Below are 19,142 nucleotides of genomic sequence, written 5' to 3'. Positions count from 1 at the left end.
GGCATTTCACCTGAAATGATGGGTCTCATCATCAATTACGCCTACACCGGGACAGTGCCAATCACAGAGGACAACGTTGAGAGCTTGCTGACTGCCGCAGATCAGTTTAATGTCATGGGCATTGTCAGCCTGTGCTGTGAGTTCCTCAGTTCTAGGCTGTGCTTTGAGAACTGCATTGGCATTTGCAGACTCACGGACTATTACTACTGCCCCGACCTGCGCGCAGCCGCCTGCGTGTACATCCTGCATCACTTCGAGGAGGTGTCCCGAGTGTCCGAGGAGTTCCTAGACCTCTCTGCCGAGGAGCTGGCGCACATCATCGAGAAGGACGAGCTTAACGTGCGGCGAGAAGAAGCCGTGTTTGAGGCTGTGGTGAGGTGGATCGCTCATGACCCGCAGAACAGGAGGCAGCACATCGCCTGCTTGCTCAGCAAGGTGGGTGCAGCGCTGCTTTGGAGCCGTCCCCAAAGCCTACCGAGAGGAAAACCATCAGTATTAGTACTCCAACCTCCTCCTTGCATGTTTCAGGTGCGACTGGCACTCCTACAATCCGACTACTTCATGAACAACGTCAAAGCTCACGAGTATGTGAGAGACAATGTCAGCTGCAAAGACATCATCATCAGTGCCCTGTCCGAAATCTATGACCTGAACTCCTATGGCCAGAGTTCCTCGGTCAATGCCAACCTACTCACCCGGCCGCGCCTGCCCTACGCCATCCTCTTCGCCATCGGGGGCTGGAGCGGCGGCGGCGCCACCAGCGCCATTGAGACCTACGACGGCCGCACCGACAAGTGGCTGAACATCCCCTGGGAGCAAGAGAGCCCCGTTGCCTATCACGGCTCGGCTTATTTGAAAGGCCACGTGTACGTTATCGGTGGATTCGATGGCACAGATTATTTCAACATCGTCAAGCGGTTCGATCCACTCCAGAAGACGTGGCAGCAGGTAGCACCCATGCACTCTCGGCGCTGCTATGTCAGCGTCACCGTTGTGGATAACTTCATCTACGCCATGGGAGGGTTTGATGGGTACATGCGGCTCAACACAGCAGAGCGGTATGACCCAGACACCAACCAGTGGACCCTCATCACTCCCATGCATGAGCAGAGGAGCGACGCCAGTGCAACCACGCTGAATGGAAAGGTAAACTAACCCCAGCTAAGAGCAGTTGGGGTTGCTGCAGGAAGAAAGTTCACATAAACCCTCACTAAATTCGTAACGCTTAAATTCGTAACAATGCATTAAGTCCTGGAGCTACAGGTATAAAGCAGCTTACCTGGTGTGGCAGAGATGCAACCAGGAGTACAAAAACTCTGCCAGAGCTGCTGTCCACCTGGTGCCCAACAGCTCTTTTCCTGGCCACAGGTGCAATACCAGGCCTGCTTCACGCAGCTTGGAAAATCAAGAGTCAAAATCTTGCTGGCATCAACTCTTTGCACTGCTGCTACTTCAAATCCAGGATGCCAAGACCATCCCCATTCTAAAACAAAATACCCCAAAAATCCTGCTACACCATTCGTTTTCTCTTCAACATATTCCCTCGCCAAGGGTCTAACCACCCCATTCACAGTTTCCCACCCCTCCTGTCCCCAGGTTTACATCTGCGGTGGGTTTGATGGCGATCAGTGCCTCAGCTCAGCTGAAATGTTTGACCCTACTACAAACCAGTGGTCCCTGATTGCCCCAATGAGCAGCAGGAGAAGCGGAGTTGGGGTGATGGCTTACGGGAACCAAGTGTACGCGGTAAGGGCCAACACCACCCAACACTGCAGTCCTTTGGGTGGCTGCAGTTCCCAGACCCCCAGGGTGTTTACATGAGGTTTAGGGAAGTCAGAGCCAGAACGGTTGACACATTTCCTGAGAACGTTAGGACCCATCACACGCTTTTGAGTATGAAAATGGTGTTTGGCAATGTTTAAGCAGCTGCAGCAAAGAACGTAATTTCTGCCGCTGCCAACAGCATCAGCAGCCCAGAGTGGGGGCTTGGGTCTGTTCTTCCATTGCTTATCCTCTCCATGGACTGCATCCAGCCTCTGGAGACCTGTCAAAATTGACAGTTGCATAAAGTGCTTTGGAAAGCTCCTCAGAGAGCAGGGAACAATATAGCAAGAGCCACGTTCGGAGACCTCGAGCTCTCCGCCATGCTCAGTCTGCAGCCAGGGAGGCAGGAGCAGTTCCCATCTCACTGTGCACGCCAGGATCTAGCTGAGGAAAGGCCCCTCTCAAGCTCTGTCCCTTTGGCCTTCACAGGTTGGAGGCTTTGATGGGAACAGCCGGCTCCAGAGCGTGGAAGCGTACAACCCTATCGCCAACGCCTGGCACGCCGTGCCCTCCATGCTAAACCCACGCAGCAACTTTGGCATTGAGGTGATGGACGGCCTCTTGTTCGTGGTCGGGGGCTTCAATGGGTTCAGCACCACCGTTGCCACTGAGTGCTACGAGGAGGACACCAACGAGTGGTACGACGCCCAAAGCATGGGCATCACCCGCAGTGCCGTCAGCTGCTGCGTGGTGCCAGGACTCTCCAACGTCATGGAATACATCGCCAGGCAACACTACCACCACAGCTCCTCCATGGACATCTTGTTCACCAATTCGACTCGGAGTTCGCCGTTGTAAATAGCCCTTAGCTAGGAGTGTTGTGATCAGCCATCACTGGATGCTAGTGTAAATAGATCTGCGTATCGAATAAAGTCTTCTGAGCATCCCATCATTGGATGGATGCCTGTGGAAATAGTTCTCTTCAGGTCATAAAGTCCCCATGGCAGCAGGGGAGTATGTTCTCTTGTTCTAAAACAGCAACAATTGTAACAGGCCAAAAGGATCATCAGGATTTCAAATTTTCACTCAACAGAACTACCCAATGTATCAGCCACATCCTACATATCAGCTTAAAAAATCAAAAGCACAACAGAATGCTAGAGAAATAAAAGGTTTATTTTCATTAATTCACCTCTTACAATAAACTTTAGTACAGTGTATTTAAGGTCAAGAACAGGACAGCAGGATCTGTTTCAAGGAGCCTATGACATACTACTTTACCTCACAGGTAAGGACAGGAGTGCTGCTCCCCAGGAAACTGCTGTCCCTCTGTTAACATGCCAGGAGAGCAGAGCTGCTGCAACCCACAGTGACATGGACCCTCAAGAAGAATTTGACTATTAATGGTCATCAAACAGCTCGTTAGTTCCACACTCTACATTCATATGAGTAACAGGGTTAGATCCTCAAGAGCACCTGTTTTATCAGAATCCATCCAGGACTGTCAAACAGGAGATGGCCTGTATCCCAGCCTAAGGTGGACAGAGCTGAAAATAAATCCAAGCCACAAACCATTTCTTTACGCATCCAATTTCAAAGCCCATTGGATGTTACAACATCCTGTTACAAGGCTGTATTAAGAACATAAAAAGTTCTAATTCCTTGGGACTGGGTTTATTTTCAGCCACCACGGCATTCCACAACACCCAAGATGAGCCAAGAGTTTGGAATTTAGTATTTACTGTAATGGAGAAAAATGCCACTGTAACAGTCAAGCAGAATGCCGGGTACAGTTGTTCACAGCACATGTAACATTGGGCTGTTTGCTTCATCTCTGGAGTGGTCGCACACTATGTGCAAGGGAATCATTAAAAACACAAACAAGCCCTGGCTACTAATGGAGTATCCAGGTAGTTATAAAATATTACGTACACATACGGCCCCTGGGAGTTACTAAAGTGATCGCCAGCGCCTGGCAGGTGCTTTGAGCAGAACGCCCGGATGTGAAATGTGTGTTTGTGTGTTTGGTGGCAGGTATCAGGACAGGTGTTGAGGTGTGATTGTCCTAAGGAGAAGGAAAACTCCCCACAACGTCCTTTTCCCTCAGTGAGTCCAGCAGTCAGCCTTCTCACCCTTACCGAACACACACTGGGATCCTGCTGAGAGCTGACCGGCCTCTAGAAACACACGGGAAGAATTCCCAGGCTTTTTTTTATGGGATCATTTGATAAACACCCAGCAAGCTATGGTGGTCAAAGGCATGTGGAACTGTCAAGGGCTAAACTGCAGCCAGAGCCACGAATGCAATTCTCCCAACACCTCACGTGATGCAATGGATCGTTCAACCTATCAGTCACAAACCACATCGGTGCCACTGATCCCCTGAGATTCAAGGCTAAAAAAGCCCAACCGCTTCAAACTATCCTAGAACTGGCAGAGGAAACATTAAGAGCAGCCTGTGCTGCTGCCAGGCCCCCCCACCCCGGAGCACATGGAGGGACAGCAGGGCACACACAGCACGCAGCTGGGACACACGGGTTACCTGTCCAGGGCTCACACTGCCTCTGAGTGGAGTGCTTTTAGAAAACGCCACAGCTTGTCCGTCAGCCCAAAGTCCTCCTGGGAAGTGCAATATCAATTTTGCTTAGAAAAAGCAAGACTGCAAGGTTTGTTTCTCGCCTCTATTGTGCAGTGCCATGCATTAAATACTCGGCTCCTATTCCAGCTGAAAGAACCATCTTGGTGTTTCTCCCTACAAATTGTCTGTATTTGATGACAGACTACAAGAGAGCTTGGAGAGAGCTGTGGTGGTGACCTACCACTCTCCAACTCTCTGTTAAATCCCTCCAGCTGGTTTAGTGGTGTGGAGGACATGAACTCCTCTCCATCACTTTGGCGCAAAGTCTGGGAATATATCTTAAAATCAGCTCCCACAAATTGCTGTTACATCGATGGATTCAGCACTAGAGGCATTTGCACACTTTATCACAAACTCTATCGCACAGGAACAGTGGGAACAGGCTGGCAGCGACGACGTGGCCGCTCCTACCAGCCCCGAGGCAGGTGAACCTCCTCACCCTCCCACCCCGGAGCTCTTATCGCCACCGAATGGCTTCGTCCTGCCTGGGCGGAGCAGGGGTTTGGCGTCTGGCGCGCAGCGAAAGCTTCATAACTGGGAGCCAAAAAGGCTCCTCCGAGGGAGCCACCAGCCCGTACTCCCTGTCCTCTGGGGCTTCTCCCTCTCCAGCTGCACCCCTCGCCCCAGGTGCTTCCTCGCCGGGATGGGAGAAGCCGGGCCGGGGCCGCGGGACGAGGAAGGGGAGCTGAGAAAAGGACAGAGCACGGTACCCGCAGTTTGGCCACCCCCTGCTCCCGGAGAGCCTGGACGATCCCCCGCACACGCTCGGGCTGCCGGAGCCGGACCGTAGCTTTCTCCAGCTCGGGCACCTGCAGGCAGAGACCCCGCTCGGTGCCGGCCCGGTCCCTCCCAAGCTCCGGGGGAAACCGAGCCCCCGCAGGCCCCTCTGTCCCGGCCGCGCTCCCTGCCCGCAGCCCCGCTCACCATCTCGGCTCGGCTCCGCTCGCTCGGGGCCGCGCAGCCGCGGGGCGGGGGCGCAGCGGGGACGGGACCGGAACGCGGCCGCGGCCTCGGGGCTCGGGGGGCTCCGGGCCGTGCTCGGGGGGCCGGGCGGGACTCAGGGCTCGGGGGTCCGGGAGGTGCTCAGGGGCTCCGGGCGGTGCTCGGGGGGTCCGGGGGGTGCTCGGGGAGCGTTCGGTGGTTGATGGAGCCGGAGAATCCTCCCCGCGCTCGGCCCCTCGCCCGCAGCAGCTCCGACCGGCGGCTGCGTTTCCCTCGCGATGAGCAGGGACGGCAAAAGATATATTTAAAAAAAAAAAAAAAAAAAAAAAAAAAAAGGTCACCGACCGAGCTGTTCGTGCCCGCAGGGCTCCCGCCACTGAACCACTCCGCAGTCCCGGAACACTGAGAGCATTGAGTCAGGGAACACTGGCGGGGGAGAAGCCCTTAAAGGTCAATCCCGCAGCATTGCCAAGGCCACCACTAACCGATGTCCCTAAGTGCCACATTCACAAGACACCGCCAGGGATGAGGAGTCACCACTGTTACAAATGCGCCAGGAGACAAACTCCTTTTTAAAGGCCTTTATTAAGGACAGCTCTGGGTGGGGAACTCGAGGGCTCGCGCACACCGCCGCTGCTCCCGATGGACGACGCGGAGAAGGAGGTGGTTCAGTTTTGCCACCCGGCAGAACGGGGGCTTCAGTCCTCATGAGAATCCCTGGTAAGACAATATCGGCTCCAAGTCTTGGGGTGTCCTTCTGGTCAAGAACTACCGGCTCATGATGATGACACAGGGCTGGCTCCAATCGATGATCTGAGGTTCCGTACCGTTTTGCTGGGCTAGAGTTGTTATTTCCAGTCCTCAGTTATCTGGTGGCTCGTCATCCCTGGGGGTCTTTTGTGCCAAGTGGATCTTAATTTGCATATGGATGTGGCCTTGGGTGCACAGTCTCCTGGGAGCAGAGGCGGTGACGCTCGACAGAAAGGGAGTACAGGCATAGAGCAGGGAATAGGGGTACAAACAAACATGTTTTTGCTTATGAACTATTAAACTTAGAACAGTAACTTTTAACAGTAACTAAGAGCTCATATCTTGGGAATTTACTTCTTACACTCAGCACTGATAGTTTGAGCTGTCTGAGCTTTGTGCTGCTTTTCCTGCCTGTCAGGGTGAGCAGGGTGGTGGTTGTGGATCTCGGAATCTCTTCCCCATGCCAAGCTCCTTGGAAGCAGCAGAGTGCTGCAGAGGGTAGTTGTCCTGCTTTATGTTTCAATTTGCCAAGGCTGCCTATGAGATGTCAGGCTGCAACAAAGCCTGAAAGAAACAGGAAAGGCTCAGAGACCTATTGGAGAAGATGCCTGTGCTCTTTAACAGAAGAATATTTTGAGAAATCGACAGCACAGTGACCCTACCATGAACACAGGATCTTCATAGCTCTTTGCTTGGATGCCTGGGAAAAAGTCCAGAATGGCCTTTTGTCTCATCTCCTTGGACTCATGCCACAGTGATGGAGGCTTTTGGAAGCTGATGGGGCCTTGCCTGTGTCTGAACCTGCAGCCATTTGGAGCTTACAGCTTGCTGATCTCATGTAGCTCCTGAGTGCAGTTGATATTCCTTGTCCTGCACCAAGCCTGCATCAAATCCATCTCAAGTTCCTTTCCCAGATAGATTAAGGAATTACTTCCAGGGTATCATTTTGAAGAGAAAGCTGGTCAAGGAAAGTCAGCATCTCTTTCTTATATTTTGCTGCTCCCACAGCTTCTCCAGGGGGAGAGGAGGGGGCGGAGGGGAGGGGCAGACAAAGGGGAAGAAAAAAGCTTGAGCATCCATAAAAGGGGTCAGATTACAAAAAAGAGAGATCCCACTTGCCTGTACATGCAACTAGGTTAGGGTAAAGTGGAAACTTTGTTGGTAAGGTGCAATGTCCTTGTTTTGGGTATCTGGTGGAGTATATTTGGCTGTTGACTAAAGAACTGTTTTTAAAAATATGGTAACACAAGACTTGAGGACCAACTTTAACATCTGAGATTGCCCCTGTGTGATGCTCTGGGAAGTTTCTTAACATCATTCTTGTTTCTGCTTCAAGTCTAGGTGACTGCATCTGTCAGCAAACATACCAGGTGGTGTTGTAGAGACAGACAAACATCTGGGAATGGCACACATCATAGGGCTCAGTAACTCTCAGCCTGTCCCACTTCACCCTCTGTGGCTTCACAGATGTTGAAAAAGATGGGTAAAGGAGAAGAATCACACAGCCTTCAACAAATTTTGGATGGACCACATCCAGATCTGGCGTCCCTGTCTCCTGCCCATCAGCAAATTTGGTGAAACCCCCTACAGCCTGGGCAGCAAGCAAGTGTGAAGGGCAGGTATGGAAACTTTAAGTGGAAGTGAGCAGAGCACATAGGAATTAAGAAGAGGTAGAGCACAGACATTGGGAGGACCTTATCCTTTTTATATAAAAAAGAGCTTTCTATCAAGTCTGCTACTCAACCACTCCCCTGCCTCCCTCAAAAAACCAAACCAAAACAAAACAAAAAAAACACCCAACCCACAAACAAACAAACAAACCCATAATTGTTAGCCACAGACTTTAAAATAGACAGTCTTCATTCATTTTCTCCAGTCTCTGTGCTGTTACCAAGGAGTCTGGAAAGGGAGCAGATGAGGAGGTGGGGACCAGGAGGGATGCTCTTTTGCCCCTAAGATGGTCTCAGGATGTCATGTATGAGCTGGTGAAGGAATCAGGTCTTTTTTAGGACAAACAGATTTGTGGGGTTTTATTCATGTGGAGAATGGCAGCTCAGAAGCTGTTGTAGAATCCCCTCTGTCTTACTTTTTATTCTTTTTCTTTCTGTCCTTTAACATTTCAGGATAGAAGTGCTGCCAGCCCCAGGACTCCTGAATCACGACTCAACAAGGATGAGATGCAGGAACCTAAAGGTTTGCTTTTGCCCCTAGAACAAGACGGACACTAGTGCTTGCTTGGCCAGCTCCTTGCCCACCCCCCTGCCTCCTTGCTTGGTTATCTGAATGCTCTTCCTGCTCTTTGGTTCCTTAGGGAGTCTAGCACAGCTTGTTCTTTCCTATCTCCACATCCAGTGCTGTTACACTCCTCCTACCACTTTTAGCTCCTCTTTTTCTCCTCGTTTCACTGGCTCCAATACTGCTGCTCTCTCCACAGCTCCCAAGACTAGCTGCTTGCTTTTTCAAAGTCTTCCCTCTCTCTAGGCCCTGCTTCCACTACCATGATCACTCTTGACTTTTATAATCCCATGTACTCTGATTTTCCATCTAGTCAAACTATTTAGCCAGTCAAGGGTCTTTTCTCCCACTTCCATCCTTTTGTTTTCCAGTAACTCCTTGTCTTTATCCTCACAACGGACCTAGTACCATCAAGCTCTTGGCCCTCATCTATTCCCCATGTTTCCCTTCCCCAAGGGACTTGCTGTTCTCCTTTCACTCAGCTGCTCCTTCCCCCCCCTGGCCCGGAGCAGCCACCAGCGGCTGGGTCCTTACAGAAGATGGCTAGCATTCACACAACCTTATCCCACCTTTGTGAGACACTGACACAGACAGCAGATTGTGAGACATTGACAGCAGATCTTGGAAGAACTACACAGGGAAAATCTCAAATGTCCCTACAGAGCATGTGTGAAATGTTTGGTTTTGTTTGTTTTTTGGGTTTTTTTAAGGCTCATCATTTATCAAAATTTGGCCTGGATTTTTTATGGGGATAGTGAGTAGTGTAGCTCTGACACAAGGACAGCTCGCCTTCCTAGGTTTCAGCTTCCTCCTCCAAAGCAGTTGGGCAAAAGACTGTTCTCTTTAACATATACTTTACACTCAAAACCAAAATGTTTTGCTCTGCCTTTTTTTTTTTTCCCTGAGTATATTTAATGTACAGGCTGAAGCCATATTTTAAAAGAAAACAAAAATTATAAAAAAATCAGATGTAGGCAGACAGCCAGAATGAAAAATGTCAGCTCCAATCATAAAAATTAAAAGCAACTGAATAGTTTACAGTGGGAATGCCCAGTCAGTCTAATTCCATTTCTGCTGGTAAATTTCTTCTGCAAAAACCTGCATTTTGAACTTGCCACTCTAGGATCAATCACATTGCTGCCCCTAGCAGTTTCAGAATAAGGCAGAAATACAGGACTTGCTTTGCCATAGATCAGGGCTTCACAGAAGCTTTGTCTGAATTGTGAGGCAGATGGGGAAATGAGGCCTGATAGCTGGAAACAAATTCACACACAAAGCCTACAATATTTCTGTGCAAAGAGAGAAGGTCAAACTCAAAAGCTGGAGCTTTTCATAACATGGTTGGTCTGTTAGCAACATCACCAGTGTAAATCAATCCAGCTAAAAACATTCTTGTCACACCTCCATGAACGGGCTAACGTGGACATGTTCAAAGCCTCACCTAAGACAGGACATTTTGAAGTGGTATAATTAAATCTGGTGTATCCTTAAAGGATGAGGCACCTGTTCAGTGAGTGCAATCAAACTGAGAGCCTGCAGGCTGGCATGGCTCGCTGCCCAGGATGCTAATGCCGTTCCCGTGCCCGCTTGCAGCTCACAGACGCTGGGTGGCAACTCTCGCTGCTGCAGAAACGTGGCTCTGCTCCCTGGGGCAGCAGCCTGGCTGCAGCGCTCGCCCTGCCTGCCTGTGAGAGGTGCAAGACCAGAAAGGCTGCACCGTACAGGACCTGACATGGTGGCTGAGGAGAACAGGAGGAGAGGAGGAAATGGCTGATGGCAGGGCAGGCAGGCCCTGACAAGTGGGATGCTCCAGCAGGGTCTGTGCACGGCCACTGCAGTCAGAAGAGCTCTCTTAGCTCAGCCCTCCTCCTGCAGCTGTTGTGCCATGAAAAGCCACACTTCCCACTGGAGCAGGCACATCTGCTCGGTTGCCAGAGCCAAGACAGGAGCAACATCTACTGCAGGAGGTCAATAGTGAACAGCCAGGGGACAGGAGCACCCAAACTTGGATTTCCACTGTGCGAGCATGTGCCCAAACCACAGATTTATCCAATTAAAGCCAGGCTCGGAACAGTTTAAGTTCGTCCTCTGCATTAGGCATTCTTGATGTTTTACTAAACAGATGTAAAGTTGCTTTAAAAACATCACATGCAAATGGTATGGACCATACACTGCAAACTAGAGCTTTATGTTAGCTCAAACTGGCACGACCTCACTTGGCCCTTCAGCTACTCTCTAGATAAAAGAAGGAAAAGACAGGTATCTTCCCAAGGAGGCAGGCGGGATACCGACTTAGGAGGTGCCCAAGTGCACAGAAACCTTTAAAAAAAGCGAATGGGAAGAATTGTCAGAAGAACTCAGGGCTTCCATTCTCTGAGACCAGAGCTTCCTCTGCAAGGCAGTGGAGTGCTGTGTGTGTTTGCTCACTTGTTTCTCACTGATGCCAGAGGATCATCCGCAAACAAAACATGACAGCAGAATAAAACGGGCAGCAATTTGCAGCCTCCATCCTCGACCGCCTCCTGCTCCCCTGCAGACGCTTTCCCTGTAAAACAGATCTGCCACAGGGGGACTCCCTGTAAAACACGGAGTTTGCAAAGGGGGCTCCTGCATTTGCTGCCGGAAAGCCAGCAGACAAAGGGACCACACCTCGCCAGGACTGCCGGTGCCGGTGGCCACCGCTGGGGCCGCCGGTGGGCACGCAGCCGCGGGCGTGCTCCTGGCAGACCCCTTCTCTGGTTTCACCTGGGTGAGGCCCGATGGAGAGCCTTCCCCGCCAGAAGCAGCAGCAGCTGTGGGTTTGTCACGGGGAAAAGAGAACGCTTCTCGCCTTCCCTTGCAGCAGCATCCGAACTCGCTGCTGCTGCTGCTCTAAAACCTCATCCCTTTGAATGTTCTGCCAGGATCTGACTGAATGGATGCAGGCATCTTTACTACATCCCATCCAACAAGGAAACACCTCTCTCTTGTCACCGTGCATTACTATTTCCCAGCCCACCTTTTAATCCACTAAGTCTATAATTTTGTAGCTTCCGTTCAGTGTAGGGGAATTACAGTTTTTTTGGTTCTTTTCTGCGTATCAGCCTTTTACATGTCATTATTTCAGCTTCTGGGGCTTACACTTCCTATTCTTCTCTTAGCTATCAAGACACATTTGCCGGCTTTAACAAAAAGTACACGTTGCAAGTGCTGAGCTGTACTTGTAATGGCAGGTAGTGAAAGAACCCAGGGAAACAACGGAGCAGCTCAGAAACACTCCCCGCAGCACGTAACTCTAAATCCAGTTGGGGCACAAAAGCAGGGACGGGGACCGAAAGCAAAACCCAAAGACGGTGGTGACAACTGCCTTCAGAAGTCAAATAAATACGCTCAATATGAGCGGATGGCAAGATGTGGAGTTATCTTCCACACCAGACACGTGATAACACGGATGCGAGCAGATAGCGAGCCGACCCCAGCGCAGGGCACGGTGGCCGCGGGCAAGGAGCAGGAGGCCTTTCCAACGGCGGCACAGCGCCTGGCAAACTAGGTCAGGGCTCCGTGGTCACAAAGGCCATGCCAGCGTGGCCCCGGGGCCCCAGCAGCAGGGGCTCCGTCCGAACCAGAGGCGCACCCACGGTGTCACGGGTGTCACGACGCGGCACTGGCTCCAGCTTTGTGCTTTTCTGCTGACTCGATGATGCCCGGGCTAGCGGACAGTGCCTGGGCCGGGGGTGGACATCGAGGGCAGAGCGGGGAAGGCACCACGTGGAGGGGCCCAGCACGGGCCGGGGGCACCCAGGACAAGGCTCCGGGAAGGCGCGTGGCCAAGGCTGCAGCTGGGGCAGCGGCGGCAGCCGGGCTGCCAGGTGAGGGTGAAGCCGCAGCAGAGCAGCGCGGCGGGGCCGGGGCGAGCAGCGGGGCAGACGGCAGCGGGGAGGCGCGGGGGGGCCGGACCGGGACGGAGCCGAGCGGGGCAGGCGAGCGCGGCCCGCGGGGTCAGGCCTCAGCCGCGGCTTCATGGGATGGCGAACGGCGGCTATTATGGGATGGCGAGCCCTTCAGCGGGGGGGGGGGGGAAGGGCGAGCCGCGACTATTATGGGATGGCGAGGCCTCCCGCGACCGGAGGGGGGCAGGTGGGTGGCAGGGCATATTATGGGATGGCAGGCGCTCGTGCCGCCGGGGGGAGTATTATGGGATGAGGAGGATGCCCCACAAGGAGCTGGGGGGGGGGAGGGGGAAGCGGGCGGCTATTATGGGATGGCAGGGCCCGCCGCAGCCGGCGTGGGGCGAGAGTATTATGGGATGGCACCATTCCCAGCGCGGTGTGACCGGGCCACTATTATGGGATGGCTCTACCTTACAGCGGGGCCGCCGCTCTGGGCAGCTTTATGGGATGCAGCAGGAAGGAGGAGGGGGGGTGTTGCGGGATGCCGAGGGAGGCTGCAGCCCCAGCCAGGCTTCCTGGCGGTGCCCGCCGGGACCTCCCCGCGGTGCCCCCGTCCGGCCCCGGCCCCCCCCCCCCGCCCTTCTCAGTCGGGACCAATAAAGCCGGCAGGGTATTATGGGATGGCGCGGGGGTGGGGTGGGGGGGCGGTTGCCATGGTGTGTTTCCCGTGGGTGGCTATTATGGGATGGAGTCGCCTTTGTGAACTATTATGGGATGCGGGGTGGGGCCGAGCGGGCCCCGCCGCCCCCCGGGGCAGCGCGGCGGGAGGATGGGGAGGCGGGGATGCACGGGACACGAGCCGGGGCGGACTCGTGGCTCCCAGCTGCGCTTGGGCTCCATAGGAGCCCTCGGCCGAGTCCCCAGCATGGCGAGGCTGCGGGCTCCCGCTTGTCGTCGCAAGCAAATTCTGACCCCAGCGCAGGAAGGGAAAAGCCCGCAGCCATTCAGACTGGGGCTGTGAAGCATCTCAGCATCTCACCTGTACATTAGTCCCAGGCGTGTCGTTTTTAGGAAGAAACTTGCCGTCTAAGTCCAAGTGTCACAAAGCTCTGATTTCTGCGTTCCAGAAACGTGCACAACGGTGGCACAAAGCAGGACATGTCCCTGCACCGTTCATCCCAGAGCAAAGCCTGATACGTGGGCCTTGCTTTCTGCATGGGGGGCGCAGCCCCAAAGTACCTGGTCTGGTTCTTGCCCGAGATGAGAGAAAACCGCCTCCAGACCTGCGTGGCTGTGGCAGCTCTGCAAACCCCTGCCTGGTTTGGAGCCCATGGTGACACCGCAGTAGGTATCACCATCGAGATTTGGCTCTCCTCCTCTCCAGCCAACCCGAGTCCATCAGCACCGCTCAGCAGCAGTGGTGTTCTCACCCAGTCAAAGGAGGAATGCAACCTCCAGGCTAATTAGCACTGTTCCCTGAAGCACAATTGTTGCTGGGTGCAGCGCTGGAAACACCTCTCCCAGATCCAGCCGGAGGAAGGAGATGAAGGAGAGTTCTGTCCCAGCCTGTTTTTTCAGTATCTGTGCTAAATGAGCTCAAGAGATGTGTGTCGGTGTTAGTGATTTTTGCCGGCATGCACCAGCTTTGATACAGGGGGTAAAAATAGGTATGGCAGAACCGCAGTCCAGACAGCTCAAAGCAGTGGGTTGTTGTTGCAGTGCCTTTGAGACCACTGGCTCGATCCCTGGCTGGATCCAACTATTTGTTTCATGAAGAGGGAAGGGGATCAGGGCACCTCTAAGGCACTTTACGGAAATGGGAACCTTAAAATGGTAACTAATAAGCATTCTTAACTTTTGTGTATTGCTTGCAGCTTTTGTTATTCATTACATACATTATTCTATGTTAAAAGTCTGGTGTCAAAGTCAAATTTTTGTAATTGCAAAATAGCATTTGTTTTTTACGCCTTACTAAGTGCCTCCATCTTCAGAAATAATTTTAAAAAAAAGTGAAAATAAACATGGAAAATTCGAATCTGACTATCTGATGTCTGGCAAAGTTCTGAGTAACTGAAAACAGACTTGTGATGGAAAATACCGAGTAACCTTAGCTATAGGTGTCAGTACCAAGTATGTGATGTTTTTTAAAGCAAACAAACCAGCGAAGCACACAGAGATAGAGATCAGCCGTTCTGATTTCCAGGGGGCTGAGCAACCCCCCAATCTTCTCTATCTCTCCCCCGCCTGAGTTCTGTGCCGCCAGCACTGCCTCCTGCACCGCGCACGTCTGGCTGACACGGTGCGGCTCCGGCTGCGTGGCCACGCCGCTCTCCCTGCCCCCTCCTTCTGGCAAAACAGGAGACGAGGCTCATGACGAGTGCTGAGCGAAGTCTGAAATGCTCTTCCCCTAACGGGAAGTAGATGCAGAGTCACGCTGGCATATGGGCAGCCCTCACCTAGGTGGCTGTTAGAGGGAGACTCGAGCCTCCATTGACGGTAGAATGTTCTCAAAAAAGAAGCACACGCGGTCTCTTGAGTGATTCTTGATCTTATACTGGTCGTACGCTCCGAAATCCTCTGTGTGCAAGTCTCTGTCTGCCTCTTGTTCCAGTGGCATTTGTTTGCTGCCAGAGCAGCTCCTTGGACATGACAGAAAGGGCTCTTGTCTTTTCTCCACAAGATGAGGAGACTTTCCTGTGTCATTTTCTGCCATGTCTGGCACCAAACTAAAGACACTTCCATTGGGCTAAACAAATAAGCTCATGCATTTCTTTGGAAAAAAACCCACTCAAAATAAACAAGGAAAAAAAATAGAAGGGGGGGGGTGCTTGATGAAGAAAACAATGAAAATTGGTCATTTAGATTTCCTTAGCTTGCCATGGAGACTGTAGAAAGCCAGGAGTGAAGAAACTTTGTGGTATTGGGGGAGACTTGCAGAATTCAGAACAGTTACTTTGGCTAGTGCTGGGGACACAGGATTCTCACCAGACAGTTTAAAATGGGGGCTAGGGGACTTGGGTGTTGAAGAGACACAGACTCTGGGAAAATAACCAGATATTGAGTGAAAGTTTGAACCATTTTCTTGCTAATTTCAAAGGAAAAATTACCTATCTCAGAGTTTGATCCCCTCTCTCCGCTCAAAAAATGATCTAGGGCAAAATTCTCTGCTTTAGCAAATTAAAAACAAAAGGGAAAGTCTTCTCAGAAATCCTGGGATCTTCAGGGTTCCTTGGCAGAAGTGGTAAAACCTTAGTCCAGTCATGGCAAGCATCAGTGTGATCTGGGGAGCCTACAGGGCCTGGTGAGTGGCAAACACGAGGAGCAACAAATGGTCGAAACCAGGTTAAAAGAAGATGTGGAATGTAGCCGCAGCCTTTGCAGAACAGCATCATGTTCACGGGTACATCAGGGGCTGCCAGTTTTACGCAGATACTGAAATATATTTTTCATGTTACCGGTTGTTTGTAATCTGACAGAACAGATATTGCAGACTGGCTGGAGCAACCCTCAGTCCGGGAAACAGCAAAAAATGAGGAGAACACCAGTATGGCGGTGTCCCAGAACACAAATGAAGCAATACAGTGGCAGCATTGCAGTGGCCAGTGTCTAAACCCATCAGCCCCTCTGCATTGTTAGGGAACGCAAGAGGAGCTGACAAAAAATAGCCTGAAAGACCATAAACCGATCTTTCAGATCACATTGTCTGCAGCACCAGCATGTCAGGCTTGTAGTCTGTTATCTCTGTCCCACATATGAACGGTTCATGCTAGGCTGGAGAGTCTCCCCCCTTTCCAAAATGCTTTGTAGTTCCTTTCTCCCACCCTTGCCTCCCACAATGAGCAGCACTGAAACACACAGGACCGAGGTTTCCAGCCTACAGCCCTGAGTTCCAGGGTGAAACAATGTCAAAAGCTTTGTTCTTCTTGTTACCTTGGGGAAATATGTTTAAAAGTGAACATAAATTAAAAGTGAAAGTGAGGAAGGGCTGTGGGCCTCATAAAAGCCTGGACAGGGGCAGCTGCCCACGAGGTGGTGGAGGATGGGTAAGGACTCTCCTGAGCCCTGACAAACTTAGGCCATGCACAAAAGTACAGAAACCCCAGCTTGTTGCTGTGGGAGTACAGAGCCCACTTCACCCAGTTGTTCTGGGAAACAGAGCTGGGCAGGGGTGTGTGGAAGGTCCTCTTGCCAGTTCGGATTTCCCAACAAGGGCAAAAACAAGATGTTGCAGGCATTTTCCCCATGGGAAGTGAGCTGTGGGGTTGTTCAGGGTGTTGACACCCATCAGCACAGGTAGGGAAGATTGTATTGCACAGATCTTGCTGTAATTGTTTCCAAGCCAAGTGCTATAAACTCAAAAGATTCAATTAAACTGGGTAATTGAACCACAGTAAGGTACAGCAACTTCCAAGTTTAAAGCAGCCAAATAACTGGAAACCTATCTCATGGAAATCTATCCTTTCCTCACCAAAGGACAAGATTTAGAAATCTATTTTTTTTAATCCATTTCATTTACTTGGCCCTCACAAACAGTAAAAACACCTTAATCATAATCACGTATATCCCATATGGAGTTTTTGTTTTGAGGGAAAATTAAGATTTCTGCTAAGAAACTTCAAGTTACAAAAAGAAAAATGAGTTGGAGCTGAGGTGGGGAACCTTGGGCACGTTAATAAAAATGTGCTAATTTGTCATGCAGAGAAAGATTTCAGGGAGGTGGTGGCTCATTGGGAAGCTTCATGCTTTAGCATCGGAGGCACCGGGGCACGCATTGCCTAACCAGTAGCAAACAGCCTTCCTCAGACCGTAACTGTGCTGGCAGGAGCATTGGGAAACACCTGCAGAGAGAGCCCCAGCACCTAACTCCCTTTGCAGGATCTTCATCTTCATCTTCATCACGCCTCTCCCCTTGTGGCCAAACCACTGGGGGAAAGAGGCCGACGTGGACTTGGTGGACACTGGTTGGGGCTTGGGAATTTGTTGTGGCTGTCCGCCTGGCTCCTGTTAAGAGGGGATTACAGCTCTCAGCACACAAGAGAGGGAATGAGAAGTCCTGCAGAGGTCCATGTGAGTTTGGTGGTGGCGTCATCCACAACATGTTTCTGTAGCACCGGATGAGTCTGCTTGATCCAGAGGATGGATAGCATCTGTGGAAGAGTAGTGTGCTCTTTTATACCACTTTTCCTCTGTCAAGCTGAGATAAATGAGAGCATCGTCATCATGCAGGCGAAGGTATGTACAGGGACAGTACAGGGTGCGTGCTGCTCATGGCTGGAGAGATAGGTGGGATTTTTGTATGTGCAGGAACATGGATTACATGTTGGGATGTACTGGTCTAGTCTTTGCTGGCAAGGCGGGAACCAGGGCACAGGAGGCACAACTCATGCTACGGAGTGGCTGCAGGCGGATTGTGCCTTGTGGAATTCTGCGGGAGCACGCGGCGGAGACGGGCGCACGGATGCGCTGGTGGAGCCTGGTGCTATCTCGGCGGAGCTGCCGGTGGGAAGAGGCGGTCGGAGCCTGCATGCACAGGTAAGGGAGAGCTTGCCAATAGCCAGAGCCACTTGGGCACAGGGCCGAGGTGATGGGATGGAGTTACTGAACACCTGCATGCCTGCTGTGTGCGTGGACGCATTTTCAGTGAGCTTCAGCAGACAAAGCCCGGCTTTGCGTCGCAGGATCCGTAAACGACCTGTGGCAGTCTGCAAACGGCCGATCCTCCACTTGTGCTGCGGCGTGTTTCACCGTGGCGGGATGAAACGTGCACACGCACCACCAGGCGTGGGACGGGGGAGGCGACGAGCGCGGTTGTTGACACCCACGCATTCGCCGGGAGAGACGGACAGGGCTGCGCCTCTTTGTTGAGATTAATAGTGTTATGAAAGTGCTCAAGAGAGGGCAAGGCGGCATTATGGGATGTGATTTTGTTTAATGGGAAATTAATGATACAGTTGTACGTGTATAATTGGAGTATGCTTATACCTGCGGACCGTTCCTGTCTGTGTAAATCAGTGATGAGCTTCCCGGTGGAGGCTGCCTCAGGGAGCAGGGCGCTGGGCGACAGGGAGGAACGGAGTATGTGGACACGCCGTGTATCGCAGAATCACTTAGGCTGGAAAAGACCTCTGAGATTATCAAGTCCAACCTTTGACCGAACACCACCATGGCAACCAGACCATGGCACTGAGTGCCACATTCAGCCTTTCCTTAAACAGCTCCGGGGATGGTGACTCCACCATTTCCCTGGCAGTCCATTCCAACGTCTGATCACCCTTTCCATGAAGAAATTCCTCCTGATGTCCAACCTAAGCCTCCCCTGGCACCGCTCGAGACTACATGCTCTCATCCCGTTGCTAGCTGCCCGGGGAGAATGCGTATCCCTGGGGTCAGTAGTTCCACAGGTACCAGGAGCCAGGAAGCCTCGAGGTGCAGGGGAAGCGCCAAAGTCACTGCGGGCTCCCCACACGCAGGCTGGCGGTGGCGGTGACCGCGCCGGGCACGGATAGCCTTGGAGGGGTCGTGCGGCCCCGCGGGCGGAGCGTGCGGGATGGGGCACGGCAGGACGGGGCAGGGAGAGCCGGGGCGCTCAGCCCCGAGGTCGGGGGCGGTCGGCGGTGGGAGGGCGGTGCCCGGAGCCCGTGCCCGGGGCCGGTGCCAGCGCGCAGGAGGACGGGAGGTGCGCGGAGGCCGCGCGGTGCCAGGGGTCGGCCCCGTGGCCCGGGCCGGGGCGGGGGCTGGGCGGCTGCGGGCCCCGCGCCCGCGGGCGGGGGGTGGCGGCGGAGCCCCGCGGGTGCGGGTGCGGGGCGGGCGGCCGCGAGTATTATGGGATGCCGGGCTGGACGGTGGCTCCCGGCGACTATTATGGGATGCCTGCCTGGGCGCGCGGGGGGGGGGTGGGGTTGGGGGGGGAGGTGTGACTATTATGGGATGTGCGCGTTCGGGGT

The 19,142-nt window shown here is 52.7% G+C and overlaps 1 protein-coding gene across 1 annotated transcript; it reads left to right on the top strand.

Moving 5' to 3' along the window:
- On the top strand, nucleotides 1–2,639 carry LOC120749114 (kelch-like protein 10). The gene is made up of 4 exons (XM_040056262.1): nucleotides 1–435; nucleotides 529–1,146; nucleotides 1,597–1,746; nucleotides 2,254–2,639. Exons 1-4 carry the CDS (start codon nucleotides 16–18, stop codon nucleotides 2,620–2,622), a joined length of 1,557 nt encoding a protein of 518 aa, XP_039912196.1. The 5' UTR covers nucleotides 1–15; the 3' UTR covers nucleotides 2,623–2,639.
- The last annotated feature ends 16,503 nt before the right edge of the window (nucleotides 2,640–19,142 follow it).

Source organism: Hirundo rustica, chromosome 2 (genome assembly GCF_015227805.2).
Source record: "Hirundo rustica isolate bHirRus1 chromosome 2, bHirRus1.pri.v3, whole genome shotgun sequence".
Taxonomy (NCBI): domain Eukaryota; kingdom Metazoa; phylum Chordata; class Aves; order Passeriformes; family Hirundinidae; genus Hirundo; species Hirundo rustica.
Note: the sequence above shows the minus strand (reverse complement) of the source record. Positions and strands in the feature narration are given on the sequence as shown.

Bases quoted from the DNA above. Each gene is read 5' to 3' on its own strand.
- LOC120749114 (XM_040056262.1), top strand. From the start codon at position 16: ATGATGGGTCTCATCATCAATTACGCCTACACCGGGACAGTGCCAATC. The intron at 1,147-1,596 runs GTAAACTAACCC...TCCTGTCCCCAG, and splicing joins CAACCACGCTGAATGGAAAG to GTTTACATCTGCGGTGGGTT. The intron at 1,747-2,253 runs GTAAGGGCCAAC...TGGCCTTCACAG, and splicing joins ACGGGAACCAAGTGTACGCG to GTTGGAGGCTTTGATGGGAA.